This window comes from Ursus maritimus, unplaced genomic scaffold (assembly GCF_017311325.1).
Source record: "Ursus maritimus isolate PB19 unplaced genomic scaffold, ASM1731132v1 scaffold_32, whole genome shotgun sequence".
Lineage (NCBI taxonomy): Eukaryota > Metazoa > Chordata > Mammalia > Carnivora > Ursidae > Ursus > Ursus maritimus.
The window spans coordinates 8,774,106-8,801,831 of record NW_024425786.1 but is presented as its reverse complement, the minus strand read 5'-3'; the positions used below and the strand labels follow the sequence as shown (position 1 = coordinate 8,801,831).

Sequence of the window (27,726 nt, the reverse complement as noted above, 5' to 3'; positions counted from 1 at the left end):
CCCAGCCCACAGCAAGGGATGGACAGGTGTTGGCCCTTGTTATTAATAAACGCCCCGAAGTGTTACCAGCGCTAAACGCAGAGTCTGTCCAGGGCATGCTGGGGGCCACCAGGAGCTCTATGTTCTCCGATATTCCTGTTGGCAGGAAGCGTGGCCAGCGAAGGCTTCGGGGAGGAGGGAACACTTGATGCAGATCTTGAGAGATGAAGAGCGTGCCCCCGTGGCCAGCGCCTGGCTCACGGGTAATACACAGATGGCAAAGGGATCGCACACGACTGTGTTTGGGAAACACAAGTCACTGAGTCTGCTGATGCAGGCTTTCTGGCCAGCCACGGGGCTCTTCAACATCTCCATGCAGACACTCTCCCTGACACGTACACACTCGCCCACCCAAGCATCTCCCACTCTGTGGTTTGAATGACCTTTAATAGAAACTCTCCTGTTCTGACCGTCTGTCCCTCTCTCCGGAGGCATCCAGGACAGGGTGACGCACTGCAGTGTATGGGCGTCTCACTCCCTCCCCCCACGCAGAGGATGAAGCTGTGACATCGCTACCTCTCCTGTCTCCCAGGAGATTTTCTGAGTCATCATCTCCAGGGAACAATGTTCTGCTCCCATGACAGAAGCCATGGAGGAAGGGGCTTCAGCAGTCTCTGGGGGCGGGGAGGGGGCTTGAATCTGATCCAGGTCTCTGTGTCTGCCCCGCAGCCTGGAGCAGAGGTCCTGGGGCTGCAGCTCGGCCTGGGAGAAGCTCCGGGGCTGCCTTTTCGCCCCTGGAACCTCTCTGGGCAGCTGGCTAAGCCCCTGTTCTGCTCAAGTCCCGCCCACGGAAGAAGCAGAGGAAGAGGACTGGGATTTTCAGGAAGCCAGGTGGGAAAGAACAAGTTGCTACAAAGCAATGAACACAAACAGTGTCTCCCTGGGCTGGGTCCAGAGCACCAGGAAAGCCCCAGCCAAGGAGGTGTGCTCCGCCTCTGGCTCGTGGCCAAAGCTCTCCGATGGTGGCTCCAAGAGCAGTGGAGGTCAAGAGCCTGGAGGCTGAGACCCCGAGGCCCCAGAGGGCTGCTGGGCAGTGGTTGTTGGCAAAGAGGAAGAGGTCCGAGGTGGCCCGGCCTGGCCAATTAGGGATCGACGAAGGACACGGCGATGTAGCGGGTGCCCCTGGTGGTGGGGAGCCCCTCGTGGTAGTGCGTGAGTCGCCCGGGGTGCATGAGGGTCCAGCCCTTCCGTGGGGCTCGGATGGAGCAGTTGTAGCGCAGGAACCGACAGCCCCCGCCCTGGAAGATGGGAAGCAGAAGCGTCAGTTCTCCAAGGGGAAGCTGGGCCCTTCCGGCGCTAACACCGGAGTCTCCCGTCTGAGCCCTGGGAGCCCCGCGGCCCTCGGCACAGCCCCGCCTGGGACGCCTTGTGGAGTGAGGGCCTCGGCTGCCTGAGGAAGACACTCAGCGAAGACAGAGGGAGCCAGAGCCTGGGGCTTGGAGTCAGGAAGCCCTGGACAGATGCCAGCTACGTGCTTTACCAAATTTGTGACCAACCCAGGCCTCAGTTTCCCCTTCTGGGAAACGGGCATTAACCCCACAGGGTCATCAGGGTTCAGTGAGATGAGACGAGTAAGAGCTTAGGGACAGATTTCTCAACCTCAGCACTGTGGACACTATTGGCCAGAAAAAAATCTTTTTTTTTTAAATTGGGCCAAAACACACATGACATAAACTTTACCATCATAAACATTTTTAAGCGTGTAGTTCGGTGCTACTAAGTACATGTGTACCGTTATACAGCCATCATCACCAGGGACCAGGGAATTCTCCCTTAGTGGGGGGGCTGTCCCAGGTGCCCCAGCCTCTACTCGCTAGCTGCCAGCAGCACCGCCAGAGCTGTGACAACCAAAAACGTCTTCAGATATTGCCAATGTCCCCAGAGGGTGGGGGGGACAAAACTGTCCCTGAGGAGAACCCCTGGTACATGGCAACCTCTCAAAAAAATAAGAGGTGTTTGTATGGGTGTGTTTCTCGTGGCCAGCCCAGGACTGAGTCCCCAAAACTTAGAAATAGTAGCTTAAGGCATGAGTAAAGAAATGAATGAATGGCCCCCCAGCTGATCACACCCAGAGACCTCCCATGGGGCCTTGAGGCCCCCAGAACCGTCCCCTCTCCACCCCCCATCCTCCTGGTTTCCCCAGCTCTCCCCTCCAGCCACAAGCCTGAGGCCCACGCCCGGACTGACCCTGCCTGAGGAAGACACTCAGCAAAGACAGAGGGAGCCAGAGCCTGGGGCTTGGAGTCAGGCAGCCCTGGACAGATGCCAGCTACGTGCTATACCAAATTTGTGACCAACCCAGGCCTCAGTTTCCCCTTACTTCCCAAAGCAGCCCTTACTTCCAAGAATGATGGAAACCCTCAACTCATCACAAATGGCTCTCAGGCCTTGAGCGCGTACTGGGCGTCCACGTAAGCACTGGCCTGGATGAGCTCGTGGAATTCTCACAGCATTTCTACGGAGGGCGCCCTACACTTTCCCATTCTGAGATAGGAAACTGAGAGCCTAAGAAACAGGCCTGAGGCCAGAGAGCTGGCGGGAGCAGGCAGGCAGGCCCCAGGTCCACGCAGTATGACCTCTGACCTCGTGTCCCTGCTCCGCCAGCACGGAGGCCTTCCCTTTCTCTCCGGTTCTCCGGCACCGGGGCCCCTGGGCCCCACCACCTCCTCAACCACCCTGTAAGCTGCTCGCCTCGTAATCCACGCCAACCCGGTTCAGGGCGATGTTGATGGTGAAGGTGGAGGCATCGTGGTGCGGCATGAGTGAGGGCTGCTCGTCTGGCTTGTAGCGGACGACGAAGGCCAGGTCGAACTGGGCCTGTATCAAGGGGGCGGGAAAGAGAACCGGCTGGAGAGGGGCCACTGAAGAGCGGGAAGGCCGGGGGGCACAGAAGGGGCCCCTCATCTGGTCTCGGGGGAGGTTGGCTCCTGGAGGGCAGGTCTGTTTCACACGGTGTTCCCCAGGGCCCGGCCCAGGGAAGGTTCTCGGTAAAAATGTGCGGAGGGTGGAAAGGATGGAAGGAAGAGAAGGAAAGGGAGAGGAGAGCGGGAGAAGGAGAGGAGGAAAGGAAAGCAGAGCAGGAGTAAATCGAATCCTTACAACCCTTCGGAGCAACTAGGCAGGCTGCCAATTCCTTGAGGGCAGGGCCGGGCAGTCAAAGCTGGTATCTGGAGAAAAGCTTGTGCACGAGGCGTGAGCAAGGGAGGGAAGGAGGGCGAAAGCCAAAGGGGCCATCAACACACTCTCAGTGGAGAGGTGAGAGAGGGATGGGTGCACTGGCTTGTGGGGGGGGGGGGGGGCAGCAGAAGTGTCCCCGAGACGGGATTTAAGGACATGGAGGAAGGAGTCGAAGGGGTGAGGTCAGAGGCTGGAGGCAAGGTGGGCTGCCCCTACCCTGGACTCTTCCTGAGCGCCCTCCAACCCCCGACCCCGCCACCATGGGAGGAGACCGCACTCCCACCTGGAGACCCAATATTCAGGCCTCTCCCGCAAGCTGGGGCTGCTCTCTCTCCTCCCCCACCCTCCCCTCCCGAGCCACTCCAGCCCTGCCCCCATCCCAGCTGCCTCCCAGGCACGCCCACCCTGGTGTAGTAGCCGGGGTAGAGCTTCTCCGTCATGGGGGCGATGTACTCCACCAGGAACTTGTGCCACTCCCGCTCAAAGCTGATCTGGTTCATGTGGATGTCGATGGTCGGCACGTTTTCGTAGCCGCCCTGGATGCGGCTGTCCTGGAAATGACGGAGGGGAGCTTGGTAAGCGGAACTGGAAGACGGCCGCCTGGTGTGCGGGCTGTGTGACCCCCACCCCCTGACCTGTGAACGCGATGGGATAAGGTCAGGGTAGAGGGCCAAGTGAGGGGGCTCTGCAGAGAGAATTAAGGTGACTAGTTCTCTGACTTTGGGTTAATCACAAGGGAGACTGTCCTGGGGGGCATTTAAACGAGGGTCTTGAAGGGAGAGACTCTCCTGCCGGCTGGAGGAAGCTCGGACCTGAATTCTGCCCCAGGAGCTTGGAGTCGGACCCCGAGCCTCACATGAGACCCCAGTCCCGGATGACATCACGACTGCAGCCTCATGAAGCCCTGAGCAGAGGACCCGGCTAAACCACGCGTGGACTCCCAACCCACAGAAACCCACAGGGGATATGTGGATGCCGTTTGAAGCCGTGAAGCTTTGTGGGGGTTTGTGACACCGCAGAGGAAGCCGGTGCAGAGGGCCACAGGCTAGCTCGGCCATAGAGCCCCAGCGCTGACCTGTCCCTGGAGGGCCAGCCAGACCCCAGAAAGCCTGGACTAGCCCAGTTACTGGCTTCTGGAGATTATCTCGACCACCAAAGCCTGTGGATTAGGCTGCGAACTGGAACCACAGGGAAGTCCAGCCACCAGGTCAAAGATTAGCCAGGCTCTGAGGCACACAGGCCCAGGGGCTCATGTGCCTTTAAAAGTGCTCCCTAGGGACACCTGGAAGGCTCAGTCGGTTAAGCGTCTGCCTTTGACCCAGGTCATGATCCCAGGGTTCTGGGATCGAGCCCTGTGTTGGGCTCCCTGCTCAGCGGGGAGTCTGCTTCTCCCTCTCCCTGTCCCCCTTCCCCTGCTGCTTGTCCATGCTCTCTCTCTGTCGAATAAATAAAATATTAAAAAAAAAAAAAGGGTTCCCTGAACTTGGGGCACCTGGGTAGCTCAGTTGGTTGAGTGTCTGACTTGATTTCGGCTCACGTCATGATCTCAGGGTCCTGGGATGGAACCCTGCACCAGGCTCCACACTAAGCATGGAGTGGAGCCTACTTAAGATTTTCCCTCTGCCCCCTCTTCCCCTCCCTGAAAAAAATGATCCCTGAACTTTCCAAGATGAGCACAGGCACAGGATTCCTCCTCTGGGGAGTGCACAGCCTCTCAGCCCGACACACCACCTGCTTCTTCTGCTGTCTCGTGAACGTGGCACTGATGCTCCTAATTCTTCCTCATCCCACATTGCTCATTCCTCCCCCACGACACCCCCAATCTGGTGAAGGAAGCTAAGGCATTCTAATAACAAACCAGGAACTGGAAATCTAGCAATTCAAGATTCGGGGTCACGGCAGCTTGGAGACCCACACTCCACCCTATTTCTCAACCGCCCTACTCCCAAGCGCCCGAGCACCCCTCTGAAGAGTCCCAGAGGGATTGGCCGGCTTGCCAGGGAAAGAGCCCGGAGAGCAGGCAGGGGTGGAGGCGCTGCCTCCCCGCACCCCCAGCCCGGGCGCCGCCCCCACCTTGTTATCTCCCAGGGACCACCGGCCATAGTGCTCCATCTCTTCCACCAGCTCATCACAAGCCACCTCCGTGAAGATGGGGAACCAGTAGACATCTGGGCAGGGCTGGGGAGGGCGGGGATTCGGTCACAACGGTCCAGAGGGGCCCCGCTGCATCCTCCCCTGCGCCCACAGGCAAGGCCCTTCCCCACGCCCTGCTCTGCGAGCTGCTACAGGGGGAAGGAAGCAGAGCTCCGCGTGGGCCCTTCTCAGCCGAGGTCACAAAGCTCCCGGTGCAGGGCCGGGAAAGGGGTGTGTGTATGGAGGGTCTAGGACAGGCACTTTCTTTCTGCCGGCTCCTGGTCCCCGGCTAAGACCACGTTCGGGGACGTTCTTCCCCTTCCTCGCCTGGGTCAGAGGAGAAACCCAAGGTCCCAAGGCCCCTGCCACCTCTAGCTGGGAAGTGCCAACAGGAGGAAGGGCCATCCTACTACCCACTCCCTCACCCAAGCGCTGCCGGGGCCCACAAAGGTGCCTCCCCACCTCCCCTGGGGCAGGTAGTTTCCGCCCTCTGCCCTTCGTCCCCCCCCCCCAGCAGGTGCAGGGTGTAAACGCAGCACCTTTGTCCCCAGAGGTGCCCAGTCCTTACCATCTCTACCAGCTTCCCCGCCAGGGCCTTGGTGTAGTTCTCGTGGATGTACTTCTCCTTCCAGTCCTGGGGGGAGTGGGGGAGCAGTTGGGGTCCTCAGGCCTGGCCTGGGCCCGCTGGGGCTCACCCCTTGCCCAACTCCACGGGACGCTCCGAGAGGGGGTTCCTCCCCCCAGGCCCTGTGCAATGTGGGTGAATGTGTGTCTGCAGGAGCTGGTGTCTGCCTGTGTGCCTACGTGTGTGTGCCGGTGTGTGCGTGTGTGCGTGTGTGCACGCGTGTGCCCACGGCAGCCACCAGCTCACAATGTCTAGGAACGTTGTCAGCACTTTCTCCTCCTCTGATCTTCACGACGCCCTCAGAAGTGAGTGAGGCTGGGGCAGTATACCCATTTTCGAGCTAAGAGAACTGAGGCCCCCAAGACTGAGAGGCTCAACTGAGAGGATGATCCACAAACGGAGGCCTCACTCCTGGTCCCTCCTCCTCCACGAGGTAGCGCTGCCTCTCAAGAGCCCAACCGGCTCCCTGGGGTGGAGGAAGGCAGGTGGCCCACCCACACCACAGGTTCACAGGCGTCCCTTCTCCCTCCCCTGCCCGTCCAGCCAGGGCCTCACCTCGGGGTTGCTGAACACCTCCCAGAGGTCGTTGTGGAGGTGGCTGGTCTGGTAGTTGTCCAGGGAGAGCAGGTGGCCAAAGGTGTGCCGGTTAGTCAGGAACATGAACACATCCTGGGGAGAACAGGCCGGATGGAAGAGACCCCCCCCACCCCGACAGTCCCATGCACAGCCCAGGAGAGGCACGGCTGCAGCCCATTAAGTTGGAGATCAGGGAACCAAGTGCCGGTCACCCCATCTCATCTCCCCAGCACCCAGCCCAGGCCTGACGTGGGATACAATCAAGGAGGGCTTCCTGGAGGACCGAATGGGAATGAAAGAACAAATGTGTGAAAGCAAAGGATGGTGTTTGGTCCTGAAGTTTCGGGCATGGGGAAAAGGTCATCATGCGGTCACTTTTAAAAGAATAACCACAAAACATATTAGGTGGGGCGCAGGGGTAGGGTAAGGGTGTCTCTTAGGCACATTACTTTGGAGTATGTTTAGGTGGGAAGTTTGGGGTTTTTTGGCTCTGTTGAAAATATAAATAAAACAGAGGGGTGCAGAAACTGGGTCCACGAAAATGATCCCCAAGGACCCCAAGGACCGGCCCTCCTGCCTGGTGCCCCAGGTGCCCCCCCACCAGGCCCTGGCATCTCAGAAGCTCCAGGGCGTCAGGTGGCAGATGGAGCCCACCTTCTCCATCAACAGGGCCTCGGGTGACTGCCCAGCCCAGGCTGACCTGCTGCCGGATATTGGCACAGAAGGCCATGTCGGGGTCGAGCTTGCTGTGGTGGAACAGGTCTGTCTGCTGCAGCTCAGCCCGCAGGGCACTGCCCTTGATCAGGTAGACGTTCGAGATGTAGGGCACATTCCAGACGCCACTAAGGGTGAGAGAAGAAGATGGAGGGGGCCGCAGGCCGGTCACAGGCTGGGGGTCGGGGCCCCAGGGCAGGAGGAAGTCACAGGCGGGGAGAGCACAACAGTGCTGATTTGGGTCCCCTAACCCGAGCACATGGGTCCAGGGTAATTGTCAGGAAGTCCTTCTGTGTGTCTGACTGCAGTCTTCCTTGCTTTGGGTCCAGCAGGAATGTGAGGGCAACAAGAACAGGACGATTGGGGGAAGACAGATGAGCGGGTTCCCATCCCGCAGGTACTCACACGCGCCGGCCCTGCACAATGTCCACGTAGTCCTCAGAACGGGCATAGTAGCCATCTGCACTCAGCGCGCCCCAGAAGTTCGACCACAGCCTCCCATGGCGGGTCATCAATGGGGCGATGACGTTCCTGAGGAAGGGAGCACCTCAGTGGGAGACCCTCGGCCCACTGGGAGTCTGGGGCAGATCTAACTGGGTGTGGGGAAGGAGAGGACGAGTGCCTTACAACCTGCAAGCACCCCCAGGGGTAGGGCCTGGAGCGGGGTCGGGTCCAGCTGGGGTCCCCACCCCCTCCAACTGGGCAGCCAGGAGCAGGGGGTGGGAGGGGCGGCATGGCTTGTAACAGGGAGGAGGGAACATCCTGGACCAAGACGAGGTTGCCAGGCTGGGGCAGGCCCAGGGTAGGAGGCGAGGCCGGGGTGAAGGCGGAGAAGGACGGCTCGGCAGGGTGGGCCTGGAGTGGGAGCCGGGACTCAGGGGGCCTGCTTGGAGGCCTGCCGCCCACCCCCGCCCCAGCCTCACTTGTTCTGCTCGATCAGTAGGCGCAGGGTTTTAGGCTCAGTCAGGGCCACGTCGGCGTCCACGCTGAAGTAGTAAGTACAGCTACGGTCCTGCCGGCACAGGTCCCTGCAGGTTGGGGACCCCGGGTGAGCAGGGCTGGGACTCTGGCGCCAGCCTCTCCCCACCCAGGGTCCCGGAGCCCCGTGCCCTCCAGGCCTGTCCCCATCCACGACCACAGGGAACCAGCCAAGGGTGTTTAGAGGCGTCAGGCCAGCCCCGGCGCAGGTCAGGACCCAGGCCCTGGGCTCCTAGGCTCTCAAGACGAACACCCAGAGCTCACTCAGCAGCTGGGATCAGGTGCCCTGAAAAGCCCTGTACTGGGGAAAGCACGACCCCCAGACAGGTTCCTACACCGCCCAGCGCTGGGGGTAAACCGGTTCTGCCCTTCCGAAATGCAGTTTGGGGACCTGGCCCGAAAGCCTTACAAATGTGTGCTCTTCCTGTTTATCTAGTCCAGGGCTCAGCAAACTAGAGTCCACGGTCCAAATCCAGCCTCCTGCCTCGTATCACGCAGCTCATGAGCTAAGGACCGTTTTGCAGTTTTAAATGCTTGGGGGGAAAATGTTTTAAAAGTGAAAAACCATATGAAATTCAAATTTCAGGGTCCATAAATAAAATTCTGTTGGAGCACAGTTACGGCCATCATGCTACAACTGCGGTGCTTTACAGGAAAGTTCGCCAGCCTCCGATCCGGGCTAATTCTTCCACGGTCAACACAGATGACTTGTTTGTTTGAATAATAAGGGAACCATCAGAGACCATCTCTGTCAGCATTTATCTACTTCTGGCCCTCCAACTCTTCCTCTTTCTCTGATTTCCTTCCTGCACCCCAAGGACACTGCTCAGCCCCACCCAGGAGCCCCCAGGTGGGCAGGGCAGAGACCAGTTCCCCATTTGACGGATGGGGACACTGAGGCCCAGAGAGGGGCAGGAACTTGCTGGAGAACACACACGGGCTTCCGAACGCCTATCTCCTGGCCTGAGGCTCCTGACACCATGCCCCCCACCCCCCACCCCCATAACCATCCGCAGAGATAACCGTGGTGCGCTGGCCCCCAACTCACGCGCCCATGTTCCTGGCGTCAGCGCTGGCCACGCGAACCTCGGGGCCCACCAGTTTCACGGACTGGTACTCGCCGCCATGCTCTGCCAGGAACTGCTCCACCTGAGCCTTGTGGTGCTGCTCCTAGGGGTGGGGGACGGGAGGGTGAGGATGGGGACCCAGGTTCACCCCCCAGGACCACAGCACCCTCTGCGACTGCAGGCCACTTCTCTTCGTTCCCCACACACTCTTGGCCATTGGCTTTCCTACCTCCAGACCTTTGCCCATGCCAGCCCTTCTGCCTGGAGTGCCCTTCCCCAGCCATCCTTGACCATCCTCCCCTGACCAGGCCAGGCCCACCAGCCTCTTAAGAGCCTCTGTCCCTAGGACAGCACCCCTGACCCCGCCGGCCCCATATCCAGACTCCTTTATTCTGGGCTGGAGTGTGGCCCAGGGATCTGCTTCGTTGCAAAATGCTCCAGGTGATCCTTGGACCACACCCAGAAAAACAACAGCCCATACCGGGACCCCTTGCCTGGGAAAGCGGAAAGCGCGGGATCTTTAGATCCAAACCCAGGATTTAGAGCAAAGCCCGGCTCTGCTACAATTCGCTGCGTGACCTTGGACCAGCCACTTCCCCTGGCGCAGCTCTAGTTTCCTCCCTTGTAAAATGGGTGGGAGGGCGATTATGCCTCCCTTGCGGGGTCACTGCCAGGAGCCAACAAGCCAGACGGAGCACACAGAAGGACCCCAAAGGCTGCCGGTGACAGCTCTCTTCTTCCCCCAAGTCACCGTGGGAATTCATGGCTGTGCTATTTCACGTCTCCAGGGAAGCTGGGAGCCTCCCAAGGGCCGGGCCCACACCCTTCTCCCATTTCCATGTAGCACAGCTGAATGAGTGTCTGGCCCAAGCAGAACTGAGTGTGGGGCCCTGGCGCCCCGGGCATGGGGTGCAGACTGTGGCCCCGGGCATGGGGTCCAGACTGTCGGGGCTGAGACGTCTCAGAAAGGGGTGACGCTAGATGGGGCAGCTGAGAAGACGTGAAGGAAGACAAGGAGCCTTGACAACAGGGAGGACTAGAGAGTGTTATCTGGCATCCCAGTTATGGAAACTGGGATAAGCAAAAGCAGGGGTGGGACTTTCTCCAGCTAAGAAGGAGAGGGGAGGGAGGGAGCTGAGAATACTGAGCCCGGGCCTGCTCCCCGGGCCTCAGGGCTCTCCCCCATGACCCACAAGGTCCACAGGGCACGAAAACCCATTTGCCACCGAATCAAATCAGGAGGGCCTGAAGGAGGCAGGGAGAGAAACCACGCGGATGCTGACAGCGAAGAGCGCCTATCATGTGCCTCCCCTGCGGCCGGCACCCCTGCACCCCACGTGCCCACTTGCTGAACCCTTGCAGCAAATCCCCATGGTCGGCACTCTTCTATCCCAATTTAAGAGATCAGAAAACTGAAGCACAGAAAGGTTGAGGAACGTGCCCAAGGTCACACAGCCAATACAAGCAGCGGCTGAGATTCTAACCCAGGCGGTCCGCCTCAAGTCAAGCCAGGGCTCTGGGGATACAGCCCACGGCCCGCTTCCATTTGGCCCAGATGATGATGCTTCAGCCATTTCCTGAGACGTCTTAGGCCACCTCGTGAGGCTGGGCCTTTACCCAAGCCCCACGGCGACCCCACCAAGTGCCCACTACTCACGTGGTTGTGAATGAAAAGCCGCATCTGCTTCCGGGGGTAGCGGAGGCGGAGGAGCCGTTGGAAGAACAGGGATAGGAACGGTGTGGGCTGTTCGATGAACACGCCCACCAGGACTGTGGGCAGAGCTTCATCCTGCGTCGGGAGGGGGCAGCGTGACGGGCTGGCTGTGTCCAGCCACCGGGCCACTGCTGAGCCCCTAGGGTGGCCTGAGGGACCCAGAGCCAGAGGCAGCGGTGTGCAGACTTGGCAGAAAAGGGGCCTGGGCCAGGCAGCTCCAAGCAGGAGGTGCAGGCAGGCAGCGGCACAGACTGGTGGGGAAGCAGAAGGAAGCAGAAGGAGGAGGTCCCTGCTGGGCAGAGCGAGCCTAGACTTGGAGCCAGGACCAACTGATGGCCTGCTGTCAGAGAGCCTGGCTGGCATGGGTTTGCAGTGAGCTATAAAGGAGGAGTAAGGTCCGTGAGATGAGAGGGGGCTGCAGGAGAACGATCAGGCTGAAAGAACCAGAACTCTGGCATGGCTGGGGGCAGGGGTGTGAGCGGGAGCCATATGTAATCTGAGAAGCCTTCCAGGAGGAGGTGCCTGGGTGAAGAGGAAGACGGAACCCCAGACAGGAAGGTGATCCCTTTATCTCCCACCGAAGACCACAGTCTCTTCCAGAATCACTCATCCTCCCCCTCCAAGGAGACCGAGGCCCTCTCATCTGGCAGCCAGCCATACCCCAATGCCCCTGAGGCTACGCAGGCCCTCGTCACACACAGCGCAGCCTGTCTCGAAGGTCCAGAAGCGCGGGATATAGTTGCCCAGGTAGTTCAGCTGCAGCTGTAGGGAGACATGGGGTCTGAGACGTGGGGTCGGAGGCGGCCCCACCCATCTGTAACCGCTAAGTCACATCTCCCCTGGCCCCTGGTGTACCCGTACCCCAGCCCTCTAAGGGGGCAGGAATGAGACTATTTGGGGCAGGTTTCGGAGAGAATGTTCCAAATGTTCTGGAGATCACCAAAGCTGCTCTGAGGGCAGAGGGAGGGCTTGGCACTCTGCCGTACCTTCATCTCGGGATCTGCCAGGAGCTTATAAAACGCAGACTGCTGCCCGCCCCCCACCCCACAGAGTCCCACCGAGCAGCTCTGGAGCGGGGTCAGGAAATCTGCTTTCACACTCTGCCCGGTCTCTCCTGGCCACGTGACTCCGAGACGGTGGGGGGAGCGGAGGGGCTCGAGGACCACACTTGAAGCAGTGTGCTGTGAGCCAGGGCTGGCTCCCCAGGGCCCATGAGGTCTGGCCTGCGCCCCAGCCCCTCTGAGCCCCGGGAGCACAGGAACCAGCCTGTCCTGCTCAGGACTGACTCTGCCTTATGTCCTGGTGCAAACATTCAGTCAATGTTTATTACATGAACAAACAAGTCTGCCCTGGGATGACGGGGTACGGATGACTCAGGTGACCTAGCTGAGGCCCTGATGGGGACAGTGACCTCCTCTGTGTCCTGTGGTTGAGCAGGGATGAACATCACTGACCACCACAGCAAGGAGACAACCACCACGCTGAACTCAGACTTGAGGACACAGACAGCGAGGTGCAACAGGTGGCCCTGCCCCCAAGGAGAAGCTGTGAGGTCACGGTGACAGCAGACTCGGGCTTCTGGCCCCTCTCACTCCCTCCATGGGCTGGGGCCTCTCCCTACCTTCGTGGGCCCATTGCCATGAATCAGGACCGGGAGGGTGTCGTAGGCAAGGTTCCTCGCTCTCACGTGGCCCATCTCAAACTTGAGCACGACCTCATCTGGGGGTCGGAAAACACAGACACATCCAGCGTCAGGCCCAGAGGCCAAGCTCAAATCCTAGCTCCTGCCCAGGGCGTGTTTCAGGCTACTAATACCACCTCTTTGAGCCTTGAGTTTCTGCGTCTGTGAAATGGGGGTAAGAGTGGGAGGAGTCCATGTTGGGCAAGCCCTTAGCACCCTGCCTGGCACACGGAATCCACGGCAACCCCAAGTATTTACTGTGATGACTTCTTGGAGCAGGAAGCAGAGGGGGGGACAAAGTGAAGACCTGAAACACCCCAGCTACAGCTCAGAGAAGCCCCAGGGACAGTGCCTGGGGGCAGCTGCTCCGAGGGGCGTGCAGAGCAGCACTGAGACTACGCCGGCCCAAGTGGAAGTCCTGGGCAGGGTAGGGGACAGATCCTATCCTGGCGGAGACAGTTCCTCTGGCAGGATCCTCACCCTCTGGCTCTGACCCTGTTAGACAGCAGGAGGAAACGGCCTATCCAACAGTTACAAATGCAGAGGGGCCTTTTGTCAGAGGCCTGGAAGACACTGGGGAGGGAGGCCCTCTGCGTGGGGGAATCATGCGAGGGGGCCCCTCCGCACAAGCTCCTGGCTCTCCCAAACGATGCTCTGGACCCGGCTTCTTCTTCTTCTTTTTTTTTTCTTTAAAGATTTTATTTATTTATTCGACAGAGATAGAGACAGCCAGCGAGAGAGGGAACACAAGCAGGGGGAGTGGGAGAGGAAGAAGCAGGCTCATAGCGGAAGAGCCCGATGTGGGGCTCGATCCCATAACGCCGGGATCACGCCCTGAGCCGAAGGCAGACGCTTAACTGCTGTGCCACCCAGGCGCCCCTGGACCCGGCTTCTTAACGTAGGTCCGTGCACTCCCAGAAGCCACAGACAAAAGGATGTGGATGTTTCCGCACCTTCCCGAGAAAGGAGCCGTAGTGTTCATTAGATTCTCAGAAAATATGATCCCATTTACCCCATAAAATCACCAATCAGATACTGGGTCTAACTATTCCTTTCTAAAGACATGAAAATGAGATCTAAGAGGTGTGTGCGTGTGTGTGTGTGTGTGTGTGTGTGTGTGTATGTGTGAGAGAGAGAGAGAGAGAGAGACTTGCCCGAGGTCACCCAGGAAGACAGGCAAAGGAATGTCATCACCAGCCAGGGATTGGGGCCAGCCCAAGGGTGTTTCTGGTTTTAAGGACCAGGCAGCCTCTCTGCTTCCCAAGCCATCCATCGCCCTCCCGTCAGCTCAGTCCCCGTGCGAACCCAGGAAGCCTTCACCTGGGAGGTGGGAGGGCAGGGAAGGAGGGGAGCAGGCTCCCCTGCGAGAACCAGGGCCACAGGGCAGGGCCAGGGACCTGCGGTGCGCATCGTCCAGCTGCTCCCGGCTGAGCGGCTGCCTGCTGCCCTGGTGTCCTGCAGGCTCTTAGACTGACCTCTTGGCCCTCCTTTCTCCACCCCCAGAGACACATGGCTCTGCCCCAGGACATCCAGGTGGCCTCTGGGGACCTCGGGATGGGGCAGGTGACCTCCCAGCACAATGGCCAGAGAGGAACCAGCCCATCCTCCTCCTTGGGCTCAGGCCCTGCCTGGAATCCTCACCTTCTTCCTAATATCCCTCTCAGGATCCCTGTGGGGGCTGCTCACCCAAGGCTCCATCCAGGTTCTGGAAGATACGGCAGCGGTGGTCCAGGGTGATGTTGATCTGCTCCTGAAGGAAAGAGGACACCAGGCTGCAGCAGGGACAGGCCCCGGCGGGGGATGGGGCCCCATCACGCCCGGCGTGGAGAGCCTGCCCTCCCACTTCTGCCACCTCCTCTCCCCACATCCACTCTGCCCTGTCACACCGGGGCAGCTGGCAGCCCGGGGAGTTACTGGTCCAGTGGCTCTATTTGCAGAGAACCAGGGACTTTCAGGGTTGGAAGGCTTCTAAGGAAAACAGCTGGTTCAAGTACAACCCCCATGATGACAACAAATGCTTGTTTTTTGCTTTCCTGTTAATCACTAAGTACTACAAATATATTAATTAATTTAATCCACACAACATCCTTAGGGGAAAGTACCACCATCACTACATTTTACAGATTTATAAAACAAGGCACAGAGAGGTTGGATAACTCACCTAAGGTCACACAGCTCATAAGTGGCTAAGCTGGCATTCAAACCCCAGGAGCCTGGCCCTGCACAATGGCCCTTACCCTCTTCTCTGGATCCAAGAAGATCTTGGTATAAAAGAGCTGGTCACTGTCACTGTCCTGGCCTTTCCACTCGGCCACCAGTTTGCTGAGGTTGGGGGCATAACCAATGAAGCCTGCGGGTTGGTGGGGGGCACAAAGAGAGAGACACTTAGCTTCCGGCCTCTAAGTCAGAAGCCTCTTCCCAGCATCCACTTTCATTCACCTCCCCCCTCTTCACCTTCTCTTAGAAGTCCTCCTGGATTGAGGGGAGGTAATATCCACAGGCTGAAAGTGCCCTGCTAGCTAGCCAACGCCACTTGGTGACAAGTTCCCACTGAGCTCACAGAGAAACCAGCCCCAGCTCAGGTGCTGGGCACCCCATAGGCGCTGAATGAATGGATCAGACCAGGAGTCCCTGGAGAGCAGAGTTGGTGGGGCAGAGGCTAGGAGCCGCTTTTCTACAGTTATCCGGGAAACTTGGCCCAAAGAAGGGCAGAGGTTGGGCCAAGGTCACACCGCACATGGGGGCTTAGAGGGAAAAGCCCACACAGCACCTCGGCCACAGTGCAGATTAGTAAGGAGAGAAGAGAGAAGGGAGAAGGGGCCAGCCAGGGAAAGGGAGAATACTGCCAGCCCTGGGCCAGGATCAGGCCATCTAGACCGGGCTAACTCTCTCAGCCAATGGGGAAACGTGGCTGCTTGGGGCAGACCCTCTTTCGTGGCTGGACAGAAGAATCCAGAATAAGATACAGATTTTATTCTCCATGCAATAAGAAGCCACTGAGTGATGTATGTGGATTTGTGCCTGACTGCTGGATGGAGAATGGCCTGGAAGGGGTGAAGGTAGAGACTGGCAGAGCAGTCAGGAGACTATTGCAAATGGCCGGGAGCCAAGTGAGGCAGTGGCAGGGGGGTGGATGGGAGGGTGGAGTCGAGAGGTCTTTCAAAGTGGGAGTGGCACGGACTGAGGGGTGGGGGGGCCAAGGGAGGACATTCAGGGGTGACTGCGGTTTTCCCCTGTGCAGATGGGTTCACGAGATGAGGCCCACTGCAGGGGGGGACGTCCTGACGGCAGCGGATGGACCCCTCTGGAGCCCGCCCAGCCCCGCCACGCTCTCTGCACCCAGGCTCCTCACCTCCAGAGCCCAGGAACCTCTTGCCATCGGACACGGCAGGGTACTTGGCCTCCAGCCTGCGGTCTGGGTAGATGAGCTCCTCAGCCGAGAAGACCACTTGACTCTTGGCCTGTCGGAACTTCTTCAGGAGCTCTCGAGGCCCCGATGCAAACAGCACGTCGTAGCTGTGGCCCGAGTCGGGGGAAGCAGGAGCAGGGCAGAGGTGAGCAGGGGCTCACGAAGGCACCTCCTCCCGTGCCACCCTTGGGAAACGGATCTGCCCTATTATCTCCGGCCTGGCCTGCAGTGTTTTCACCCCACCCTGGGCAGAAAGATGGTCCCCACGCCTGCGCCCTCCTCATGCTTGAAGCATGGCTCACCCGACCTGGGCAGCCCCTTTGCCCCTCTTCTCACCACCAATGGTAATGGTCTTTTCTGGGCTCATAGACCCCCTAAAACTATAGATAGAGCGATCCCTCCGTCCTCCCCCATATCCTGCAATGGCCTCATTCTAGAATATTCCATCTTTCTGCTAAGGGGCCCTGCCCAGCAGGCCCCCAGCCACCTACCTGTCTATGAAGAGAATGACCAGGTTCTCCTTGTCCGCGTGCTTCTCCAGAGCTTTCTTCAGCAGCCGAACCTTCAGCCCTCCGCCAGCCGACGACCCTTTCTCCCCACTCCAGTCCTCCCCCAGGCCCAGTGCCTGTAGAGAAAGGCCCCTTAACATGGACTTTTGGCAAAGAACTATCTTGCCAGCCAAAATTCCACCCCCACCTGGACAGTGACCATCTTTACCTGTGTCTGTCCAGCACCTCCTCCCTCCCCTATGGGGAAACCATTCTATATGTATGTGAGGCGGATCTGCCTGGGAGGGTCATGTGACCACACCTGACCAATCAGAGTGTTCCATCCTTCCCAGAACCATGGGTTTGAGCATGTGACCTAAGCGTGGCCTATCAGAGTCTTCCCTGGGACTCTTCCATTCAAACTAAGGAAAGCCTGTCTAGTTCTGCTGAGGTTGAGAAGCTGGGGCATGTGGGTCTGTGGCTGGTGGTCATCTTGCCGCCATGCAGAGAGAGCATGCCTGCAAATGAAGACCAACAGGACCTCGAGATGGAGCTTGAAGACCAACAGGACCTCATGCAGCTTGAACCCCTAGATCCTACTATGCCTGAAGCAACCCTCTGCTTCAGCCCGCATTCACATGAGCTCATTCATTTTTTCTGGCTTAATGCCACGAGACTGCAAGCTATGGAGACAGGACCATGGGCTGCGCTGCCCACCATTTTATCCCCAGCGTCTACCACGGCCCGACAGAAGGAGGCACTCGGGACACTCACTAAATGGAGGCATGTCTCCCTGCAGGGCTAAGCCCCACACACTGCACACAGAGGACGCCCAGCAGACTGGGCACTGGCCTGTGTTTCTCTAGAGCAGTGTTTACGCAGGCATGACCTCCAGACTATGGCCATCCCAAAATCACCTGGGGGGACTGGAATGCTGGTTCCCAGGCCCTGCCCTCTAAACCAGCCACACACACCCCTCCTAGCATGAGCACGGCCACATACTCTCCTGTCTCACTTCCCCCACTCTCCCACCTCCAGCGCCTCCCAGACTTTGATTATGTTCTCCCCCTCTTGCTTTTCCTAACTCATCCTCATCTTTCGGGCTTCCAGAAGCTTTCCCTAGGGCCCTCATCAGTTTGGGAAGGGCAAAAACCCAGCTCCTGGACTCTCCCGCCACCCCTTGGCTGTCCTGCCCACTCCCCCCGCCCCTGGGAGCCCCTTACCTGGATCTTGTAGTTGAAAAACTGGCCTGAACGCTTGAAGCGCCGGAACCCCTCGGTCTCCCTCGTGGCCACTGTGAGGACTAATAGGTTGTCTACGGACAGAGAAGGGCATGGTGAACGGGACTGGAGGAGGAGGGGCGACAGGCAAGAGCAGGTCATCGTTCCCAGATGTGTCAAATCCCGGCAGGATGTGTCCTCGTGTCCACCCATTATAGACAAGGGCCCAAGACCCAGGTAGGAAGGGCTTGCCGAAGGTCAGAACCTGGGTCTCCCAATTCTCCTCCAGGCTTCCACCCACCTGGGAGCTGACCGGTGACAGACACAGGAGAGGTCCAGAGCGCAGGTGTCTGCACCTTGCATTGTGGGGCTGGGTCTCTCTGGATTTAGGGGGCTCTGGCCTCGCATAGGGGCAGAGGCAATGATTCGCCTGAATGCCGAACACCAGGACAACCTCTCTGGCCAATGCTGGACATTAGTCCAGGGATGGCCACCGCTCTCCGTGCCTGTGCCCAGGGCACACTGCTCATCTACCCCAACGGACTTTCTTGCTGAGCCTCACTCGGCCACCACGGAAAAACCTGAGTGGACCCTGAGTGGAAACTGACTTGAAATCCTTAGCTTTGGGAGCGCCTGGGTGGCTCAGTCAGTCAAGCGTCTGCTCTGGCTCAGGTCATGATCCCAGGGTCCTGGGATGGAGCCCCATGTTGGCCTCCCTGCTCAGCGGGGAGTCTGCTTCTCCCTCTCCCTCTGCCTCCCACTCTCCCTGCTCAGGGAGGGAGGGAGGGAGGATGGAAGGAAGGAAGGAAGGAAGGAAGGAAGGAAGGAAGGAAAAAGGAAAAGGAAGGAAAGAAAATCCTTAGCTTTGACCACAGCAGCTGTACTACCTTTTTAATGAGAGACCTCTCTCAGGCTGTAGTGTGGCTTCACCTCTGCAATAGAACCTACTGGAAACAACACCCAAGCAGCATCTCTGGGAGCCCTGGGAAAGTTCCTTCCAGAACACAATTTGAAGCTGTGTTATCTGAGAAGTAAAGGCTCTGTAGCTGGCCTGCCTGGTCAGAATCCTAGCTTTGCCCCTTACCAGTTCTGTGACCTTGGACAAGTCCCTGACTCTTCTGGGCTCCAGTTTCCCCTTTGCAAAATAGGGACAATAATAGTACAGTAGGGGCGTCTGGCTGGCTCGGTCGGTAGAGCACATGACTCTTGATCTTGGGGTTATGAGCTCGAGCCCCATGTAGGGCATAGAGACTACTTAAAAAAAAAACAAACCAACAGTACAATAGTCCCCCCTTTATTCACGGGAGATGCAGTCCAAGACCCCCAGAGGATGACTGAAGCCACAGAGTAGAAGACCCTATATACACTGTTTTTCCCTATAGGTACAGACCTACGACACAGCTTAATTATAAATCAGGCACAATAGGAGATTAGCAATATAAAATAGGACAACAATAATATTCTGTAACAAACATTATATCAATGTAGCCTCTCTCTCTCAAAATACCTTACGGCACTGTGCTCCCTCTTCTTTTGACGGCATGAGATATAAAAACCCTATACGACGAGAGGCACCTGGGTGGCTCAGTCCATTAAGTGTCTGCCTTTGCTCAGGTCATGATCTCAGGGTCCTGGGATCAAGCCTGGCATTGGGCTCCTTGCTCAGTGGGGAGTCTGCTTCTCCCTCTCCCTCTGCCCCTCCCCCACGCTTGTGTGAGCGTTCCCTCTAGAGAAAAAAAAAACAAGAAAATCCCACACACTACAGGACAAGAGGAAATAAGATGAGCGATGATGTGGTGTTGTGACACAGTTAGGCTAGTATTGACATGTCCTCAGAAGGAGGATCATCTGCTTCCGGACCGCAGCTGCCCGTGGAGAACTGAGACCACTGTACCTACTCCAAGGACTGATCAGTGAGAGGCAAACACCTTGCTCCGGCATTCAAGGCCCTCCCCATTGGCCCAGTGATGTACTCATTCCCTCCACTGACAGGGCACTCCCCCAGCCAGGGGTCTCACCTTAGTGGGCTCTTCCCCTTCTGCCCCAGCTCCCCCTCTCTACCCTTTCCCTAATCTTCCTTCGGGTCCCAGGGCCAGTGACAGTGACACCCCTTTCCTGCCACCACCTCTATGAAGCCTTCTCAGATTTCTCTTGACCTCCTTCCTGCCCTCAGAGGCACAACCCCCCCACCCCACCCCGCAGCACTCATTACTGTTTCACTAGGGTCCAGGACGTAATGCTTTTCTGGGTGAATAGACCCACCAGGTGGCCAGGCCAACACAGGCAAGTAAGGCCTTCCCATACAGCCCCGCTCTGTGAAAGCAAGAGGAGCCAGGGCGGAAAGAACAAAGGGGTCCCGCTGGGCAGAGCTGGCTGAGCTAGGCAGGTGCTTGGCCCAGAGCAGGGGGCGGCCCAGCAGGTTTTGGCAGGAATCCACTGGAAGTGGGCCCAGGGACCTGGGGAGGAAGGGGTGGAGGAGAGGAGGCCTCACCACCTGACCCTGGGGACCAGGAAAGAGGGGTGCTGCTCACACTTGAGAATGGCTCTCCCAATTCTTGCCAGGATAGTTAGGTCTCCCCCCAAGTGAGGAGAGGAGACTCGCCAGCTCTGAGGCCCTCCTGTCCTTGGCAGGGGCTGCTGGGGACAGGAAAAGTGTCACATTTCATGGATGGAAAAAGCCAGCGTGTGTCTGTGTAAGGTGCCTGAAGTCAGGCTGCAGCGGGAAGGCAAAGGGGGTGGGGCGGACGTCTTGAGGCTCCTTTTCTGAGTTCCCTCTACCAAATCACGGTACAAGATAGCTAATCTTCATGAACACCTTCGACATGTCAGACTTGGTTCTAAGCCCTTTACTGGTCCTAACCCCCCTCCTCGCTCTACAGTTAGAAACCAAGGCTCAGCAATGGTGAGTAACTTGCCCAAGGGAGCCAGGAAGTGGTAGCACCAGGGGGTGGACAGAGAATCCTGGACCCAGAGTCCCTTAACCCCTGCACACACTGCCCAGGCCTGGGACAGTGACCAGCTATCTGTCTCTCTGTGCGTCTGAAGAAACCCTTGCTAAGGTGGAGGAGGGGGCCCCAGGCCATGCTGGACCCTTCCCAGGCACTTAGTCTGCCTCTTCTGTTTTCCTGGATGCTGCCAGGTGCTCCACCAGGGCCTTCACGCATCTAGCGCCTGCCGCCCTGGCCGAGGACTCGACCAGATCACCCAGTCCAGAGGTCCCAAACCTGCCTGCGTATGAGCATCACAAGGGACAGTGAGCTCCAGCCTCCTGGGACCCAGGAACAGAGGTTCGAGATGGGCCCAGAAGTCTGGATCTTTCTTACATTTCCTGGGCAATTTCTGAGGCCAGCCACATTTGGAAACCTCTGATCCAGCCCATCCCCTGGTCCTGACTCTGGGCTCCAATGAGGGGCCCCGGGGCGGTTCACAGCAAGAGAACTCCAGGCAGGCCCCTCCCCCAAGGGACCCTGGCATCACCTCTCAACACGACCCACCCCCACAAAAGCTGCCTCACTGAACCCAGCCTTGGCCCCATTCCCTTGTCCTGCCTACACAACTCACCCCTCCTCCTTAAGAGGCCTTAGTCCTCCATGAAGCCCTCCGTCATCTCCTCCCTTATCTGGGGTGGCATCAGCATGCCCAGCGGATGATCCAGCAGCACAAACCTGTCCCTTGTCTCTTCGCTGGGCCAGACTCACATCTCCTTGGCCTCCCTCCCCCTCCCCTGGACTGAGTGTGGCTCGGGATGTCTGGTGCGCACTGCCTGGCCTGAGAGAGCATGGTGGGAAGGTGATTCTAGTGAGCACGGCCACCAGCGCGGCCCTTGCTAGACACCACACACTACACGAGGTGTGTTATGTTCACTATCACACTTAACTATCAACATCCCGCGTGGCGGGTGATGGTTCTGTCCCCTCTCGTGCAGCTGGGGCAGCTGAGGCCCAGGGAGGCTAAATACCCCGCTGAAGGTCACAGAGGCTTGAAGTGACAAGTGAACGAGCCGGAATTGCAAATGCCCGTGTTCTCAGCCTCACCGTTTGCAGGGCACAGGCCGTGCCACAGGGCCCCGCCCCCCTGCTTTCTGGCTGGTCCGGCAGACCTGCCTAGGGCTAAAACCAGGTTCCCCGTGAGGCCTGACACCCAGGGCTCCTGGTCTGCCTCCCCAGACAGACAAGCTGCCCTCCAGGATCAGCAGAGGTGAGTGGGAGGGAGCCGGGCGGAGCGGCAGACAGATTGCTGGGGGAGTAACTTAGCCTCTCAGAGCCTGTCTCCTCATCTGTAAAATGGAGTCCTAGCAACCGGAGTACCTTCCTCCAGAGACTTCTGTGAGGACGGAGTGAGCTAATGTCTGTGAAGTGCTTAGCCCAGTACCTGGCCGTGGGGGCCACACGGGTTCTTGTCGTAGGGAATCTTCCCGCAGAGAAGGCCCGCTGCTGCCCTAGGCATCCCCGAGACAGAAAAGCAGTCTTCCTTTCCAAGAGCAAGAATGATGGGGAGAGGCTGAGTCCAGGGGCCAGTGGGGGGTAGGAAGACACCTGTCTGGGGTCCAAGGACGAGGCTGAGAACTCAGGCCTGGGTCGCTGTGCTACAGCCGACAGCCCCTCCTCCCCAAGCAGGCCCAGCCCACACAAGGCAGGGGAAGGCTCTCCGGGCACCATCAGAGGGCACCGGGTCTGCTCTCTGGGGAGTGGGAATGAATGAAGGTTCTCCCCATCCTCCAGACTCACCCCAGGCTCAAACGGAAGCCATAAACAGGGTGTGGCCGAATGGCAGGTGTGGGTTCCCCGTGCCCAGAAGCCCAGTATGGCTCTCCTGGGTCTGGCGCCCCACTGGTTTCTGTCCCCTGAGGTCTCCTCAGACCCTCCCCCTCCAACACACACACACATCGAGCTGGGCCTGCCTGACTCCTGGGACCTTTCCTTTCCCTGCGTGGAACAGCATGACCCACAAGGCCGGCCCACGCCCTATTGACCTCCTGGAGTCTCCGAACGGCAGCCGTCAGGCTCCAGCTGGTCCTTCCCTCTGCACGGCCAAACCAAGGCCGGCAGGCGGGAGCCCGGGCAGAGAAGAGAGATCAGCTGGAAGCCTCTACAAAAGGGAGAAAGACCATGGAGGGTCTGGACTCTCCTGGTCCCAACTCTATGAAAATCTGCTTGTCTGGATGCTGCTTTGTTGACAGCCTTTTTCCGTCCCCCACATTGGTCTGGGGACCACCCCCCTCCCCGGCAATGTCCCTTTTCTCAAGCACAGGGCATTCTGGGAGAGGAGGGTGCCTCTCCCCCATAAGATTGGGCATCTACTGAGGAGAGGAGCTCTGTGTCCGCCCCTAAAATCGGCAGCTCCCTAAAGTGAAAACTCCATCTTTCTCTCCATGTGCCAAAAACATGTGTGTTCGGGTCCAGGGGCGGATAAGCTGCCGGGAGCATCATTCCGAACCTGACCCACTGGAACGCTCCTCAGCAGCTGCCCCATCCCAGCCACCTGGTACTGACGGGGCATCCCAGCCCAATCTGGGGAGGGAAGAGCTGGCCTCTCTGGGGGCTGCTGGAGTGTCCCCCCATCCTGACACCAGTCAGTGGGCCCACAGGACAAACCACCCTCCCACTCTGTCCCTGCCATCAGCTGGGTCTGGGGAAGCTGAGCGGCTCCTCCAGACAGCATCTCCAAGAAACAGCCCCTCTATTCCCCACCCAGACAGGGGTGGGCAGAACCGAGCAGGGGGTCTGAGTCCCAGTCAATGACTCCACATCCAACCACCTACAGCAACTGGAGACCAGATAGTTAACCTTTGAGGCCTCAGTCTTGCTATCTGCAAAATGGGACTAATGATTCCTTACTTATCAAAAGGGTCTGAATGGAGTAAAGGAAGCGAAGGGCCTCAACTTGAGAGTGGCTTGATATTAGCTCCATGTCTGGCTCCCCGTTACTTCCTGTCCATCAATCTACTATCTACTTACCATCTGCCAGGTACTCTACCTGGATCATCTCGGGGACACACTGCATCCTGCACCCTCTCTGGGGTGCCTACTCTGTTCCCTCCCATCACCTGCTGCTGGCGTCAGGGCACCTGAAGCGCTGTCATTGATTTGGTCCCTGTGACTCACCTCTGGGGGCTTCGCTGGGGGCAGTGGGAGTTTTCTCTCCTGGAATGGTCTGGGGATGGACGGAGCCCACATCAGCAGAAGCAGGGCAAAGAGAGGCTCAAGAACAAAGGCTATCCTAGGGCTCCTGGCTCCCGACCAGTGAGTAGACCCAGGCCACAGGCCTTTTGCACACACCACCAGCCCAGCCCTGTACTCTGCACCTGCCTCCCTGGCTTTTTTGACCTGTTTCACTACCCTGCAGGGATACTCCAGGAAAGCAGGCAGTGCTGGGTCCAAGAAAGAAAAGGCCTGTATAGGCCAGGCGTTGAGCTGAACCCTCACCAGTGGGCTTCATCCCATGGAATCCTGGCAAGAGCGCTCGGACTCCAGTACTACTACCCCCAGTTTGCAGGCTAAAATGCCAAGCTTCATGGAAATTGGTCACCACGGGCTTTATCACTGGGAGATGTGTGGCCTTGGGCACAACCTGGCACAAAGGAGGTGCTCAGAAATGGCGGTTCCCACCCCCTCCCCTGGTGAGGGTCTGCTATGCCACCAGCCTGCCTCCTCCAGCTCCTCTCAGAGGTTCAGCAGGCAGCCCTGGAGGTGGTAGCGGGAGGGGTGGGGAGGACAGGAGCACCCACTCAGAATGGTGGGGCACACTCTGAAATCCAATCTGCCTTGGGGATGGAGAAGGAACATGAGATGCAGAGCCCAGCAGATCCCGATCCAACCATTCCAAGACTGGACAAACCCAGACAGTCAGTGCACCTGTCTGAGGCTATTTCCTGCTGTGCAACCTGGAGCGAGTAAGACCCACCCGGCAGGGACAGCGGCAGACCACGGAAGCCATGGACAAAGTGGACATGGCTCTCCCATGGGAGCCCCCCATGTCACTCCCCACCCCGGTGGCTGGGATGCCTAGTGGCTCCCACCGAACCAGACACACCTGGGTGTCAATCCTGGTTCCAAGGCCCACACGCGGAGTGATCTTGGGCAAGTGAATGGACTCTGGAGCCTTAGTTTGCCCAGCTGGAAAAGGGGGATAAAAGCAGAGCACACTTCGGAGGGTTGAGAGCACGCTTCCGAGGGTTGAGAGCACGCTTCCCTGTTGCCTGGCCCGTAGTAAGTGCTCCATAAACAGGAGCCACTGTTATTACTATTATGAGAGCTATTACGATTTGACCCTCTCCGCGCCCCTCCCCTCCCGGGCGCACGGACGCAGGAACTGCAGCCCCAAACAAGGGTAAGTGATTTGTCCAAGTCACCAGCGAGTCAGTGGCCAAGTGGCCGGAACCCGGATCCCCTGGGAAGCCCAGGCCTCCCGCGCAGACCAGCAGCCCCCAGACCAGCCCTCCCCGCCCGGCCCACGCCCTCACCCTCCGGCTTGGCGTCGCCCTTCGCTTCGGCCAGGAGCAGCCAGCCCAGCGGGGCCAGGAGCAGCAGCGGCCGCATGGCCGGGGTCTGGGGAGACGTCCGTCCGGCCCGGCGGCGCTCGCAGGCTGGAAACTTCGCGACGGGGCCCGCGGTCCGGCTGCCACGCACGGGGCCCGCCCCGGGGGCGGTGTCGCACCGCCCTCTGCTCCCTCCCCGCCGTCGCCGCCGCAGCTGCCGCCTCGGCCCGCCCGGGGGAAGGGTTTTCCTGCAGGCTCGCCCGAACCCGGGCCTCTCCGAGCCGCGGCGGCTCCCGGGTCCTTCTGCCGGCCAGCCCTCCTCCCGCCCTGCTCCCGGGGCTTCTCCACCGCAGGAAGTGGTGGGTGGCAGCGGGGTGTGTTCAAGGGAGTTCAGAGGCACGTCGGCATCCCTGGCGAGATCCTCCTGGGTGCTGGAAATGCAGAAAGTGCATCACCTTCTACCAAAAAAGGAAATCGTTTAATCCGCCTGTATGTCCCTGGGTGGCAAACAGAACCTCTGAGCCAAGGAAGGTCTTGCTTGCTCTTGAGGTCCCCGTGTTAAGTGAATGAATGAATGAATGAATGGAAAGAAGGAAGGAAGGGAGGGAGGGAGGGAGGGAGGGAGGAAGGGAGGGAGGGAGGGAGGGAGGGAGGGAGGGAGGGAGGAAGGAAGGAAAGAAGGAAGGAAGGTTAGTGGCTTTTCACCGACATGGGTCTTTAAAGCCCAACAAACAAGGGTTTCTTAGAACAAGGGCTCCCGGAGCAGATGTCAGCTAGGGGCATCCAACTCTGGGAAAAGAAAAGCATCCTCCCTTCCTTGGAAGAGGCCCTCAGACGGATCTGAGAGCCTCTTTCCAGCAGATTAGGCTCCAGAGGAGTGGGTGGTGGGTGCAACTCTGGATGGGCAGGGGCTCCCTTCCCCCAACCCCTGAGGGGCAAAGGGTGAAGGGAGGGGGCGTGTCATGGGTGTTAATGAACAATACAGAGTAGGCCATGCCTAGGTGCTGGGGGAAAAGAGAAATCAGACTGTTTCGGCAAGGGAAATCCTCTACCAATTTGCTAAGTGGAAAAAAAGGACATAGACTATGACCCTACTCAGTAAAAATATCCTCTCATGGATACGATAGAGACAGTGCTAAAAGCAAATGACAGGCAAATGTTTGCAGTGATTACTTCCAGGTCGTGGGGTTGTGTGTATCTATAATTACATATTATATATTACACGTATTACTTCCTGGTAGTTTTATTTTCTTATTTATATTTTTCACTGTTTTTACAAATTTTTGCAATTAATATATCCTATTTGTACAGTCCAAACAAAAGCAACATATGTTATTTTTTGAAGATAGGTAGAATCCCTGGGAACGTGGGAGATCATCTCATCATACAGAGATTTACTCTGTACAGATGGTAGAAGTAAGCGCAGAGGGACCCGGCAGTAACCTCAAGATCACAAGACAAGCAAAGCGAAGAGGCATGAGTGCAGTCCAGGTCTTCTGTCTCCCAACTGGGACCCAGGGTGGGGAGTTTCTGCAGCTGGGGACAGGATTTGGTGCCAGAATCCACCGGATGTTTTTGAGTTCAGGAGGATGCAGACTGAAATTCCAGATCCTTTGAGAAGGAAATGGAAGGATGAGCAGAGGGGTGGAGAATGAGCGTATGTTGGCTGGCTCAGTTTTCAAAGCTCTTTCTCGTTCTGTGTTCACAACAGCCCTGTGAGTTGGGCAGTATTGCCCCGATTTGTGAAATAAGGAAACTGAGGACCAGAGAAACGAAGCAACTGGCTCAATATCACACAGCTGATGCAGGAGCACGGTAAAGGAGGCAACTTTAGAACCCACTCGAACTTTCCATTTGCTGGAATCCAAGAACCTCCATGGTCAGGTATTGTGGACAGAAAAATTCCTTGGGCCGGCGGGGGGGGGGGGGGGGTTCCCGTGGTCCACATGCCCAGAGGCGGTGTGACTCAGGAGAGGCAATCCATCCGGGAGGCTGCTGGCCTTCCCTGGAGAAAGGATTCACCCGGCCGAAGCCTGCCCTCCATTCCTTCCGTATCTCTTTCCTGCTCCCTTTGCCAAATTGCTGGAACTTGAACCTGGTCCAAACTTCATCCAAAAGGAGAGCCTGTCTCCTTAACCAGCCGTGGCTGCTGCCCAGATGTTACTGCTGGTACGTGCTGCACGTGTTGTGAACGGTTAAAGGCTCAGGACTCTGGTTTCCTGGGAAGTTGCAGGAAGGATGGCTGGCCCAGATGGCAGTTGTCTGGTGCCAAGGGGTGGGGGTGCTTTTCTCACTTTCCTTGTCTTCTTTTATCCGTTTTCTTGGCGGAGCCAAGGAATGGTGCTGGCCTCTGCCACACCCTGCCGCCAGCCGGCCCGCAGCCTCCTCCCCCTTCACACCCATCAGCTAGTCCGACTGGCACTTAACC

General features: G+C 58.2%; 1 protein-coding gene across 1 annotated transcript; it reads right to left on the bottom strand.

Moving 5' to 3' along the window:
• Positions 1–409: 409 nt before the first annotated feature.
• PLOD1 (procollagen-lysine,2-oxoglutarate 5-dioxygenase 1) lies at positions 410–25,438 on the bottom strand. Its single transcript, XM_040645785.1, has 19 exons — positions 25,284–25,438; positions 17,825–17,916; positions 16,605–16,738; positions 16,057–16,220; positions 14,942–15,054; positions 14,391–14,454; positions 12,645–12,742; positions 11,684–11,785; positions 10,967–11,098; positions 9,291–9,412; positions 8,188–8,292; positions 7,670–7,795; positions 7,251–7,392; positions 6,530–6,643; positions 5,918–5,983; positions 5,290–5,394; positions 3,621–3,767; positions 2,731–2,856; positions 410–1,277 (listed from the first exon to the last, which is right to left on the bottom strand). Exons 1-19 carry the CDS (start codon positions 25,357–25,359, stop codon positions 1,122–1,124), a joined length of 2,184 nt encoding a protein of 727 aa, XP_040501719.1. The 5' UTR covers positions 25,360–25,438; the 3' UTR covers positions 410–1,121.
• Between the last annotated feature and the right edge of the window lie 2,288 nt (positions 25,439–27,726).

Bases quoted from the DNA above. Each gene is read 5' to 3' on its own strand.
- PLOD1 (XM_040645785.1), bottom strand. From the start codon at position 25,359: ATGCGGCCGCTGCTGCTCCTGGCCCCGCTGGGCTGGCTGCTCCTGGCC. The intron at 11,099-11,683 runs GTATGGCTGGCT...CTCCCGACGCAG, and splicing joins GTAGCCTCAGGGGCATTGGG to GATGAAGCTCTGCCCACAGT. The intron at 8,293-9,290 runs GTGAGTTGGGGG...CCCAACCTGCAG, and splicing joins GACGCCAGGAACATGGGCGC to GGACCTGTGCCGGCAGGACC.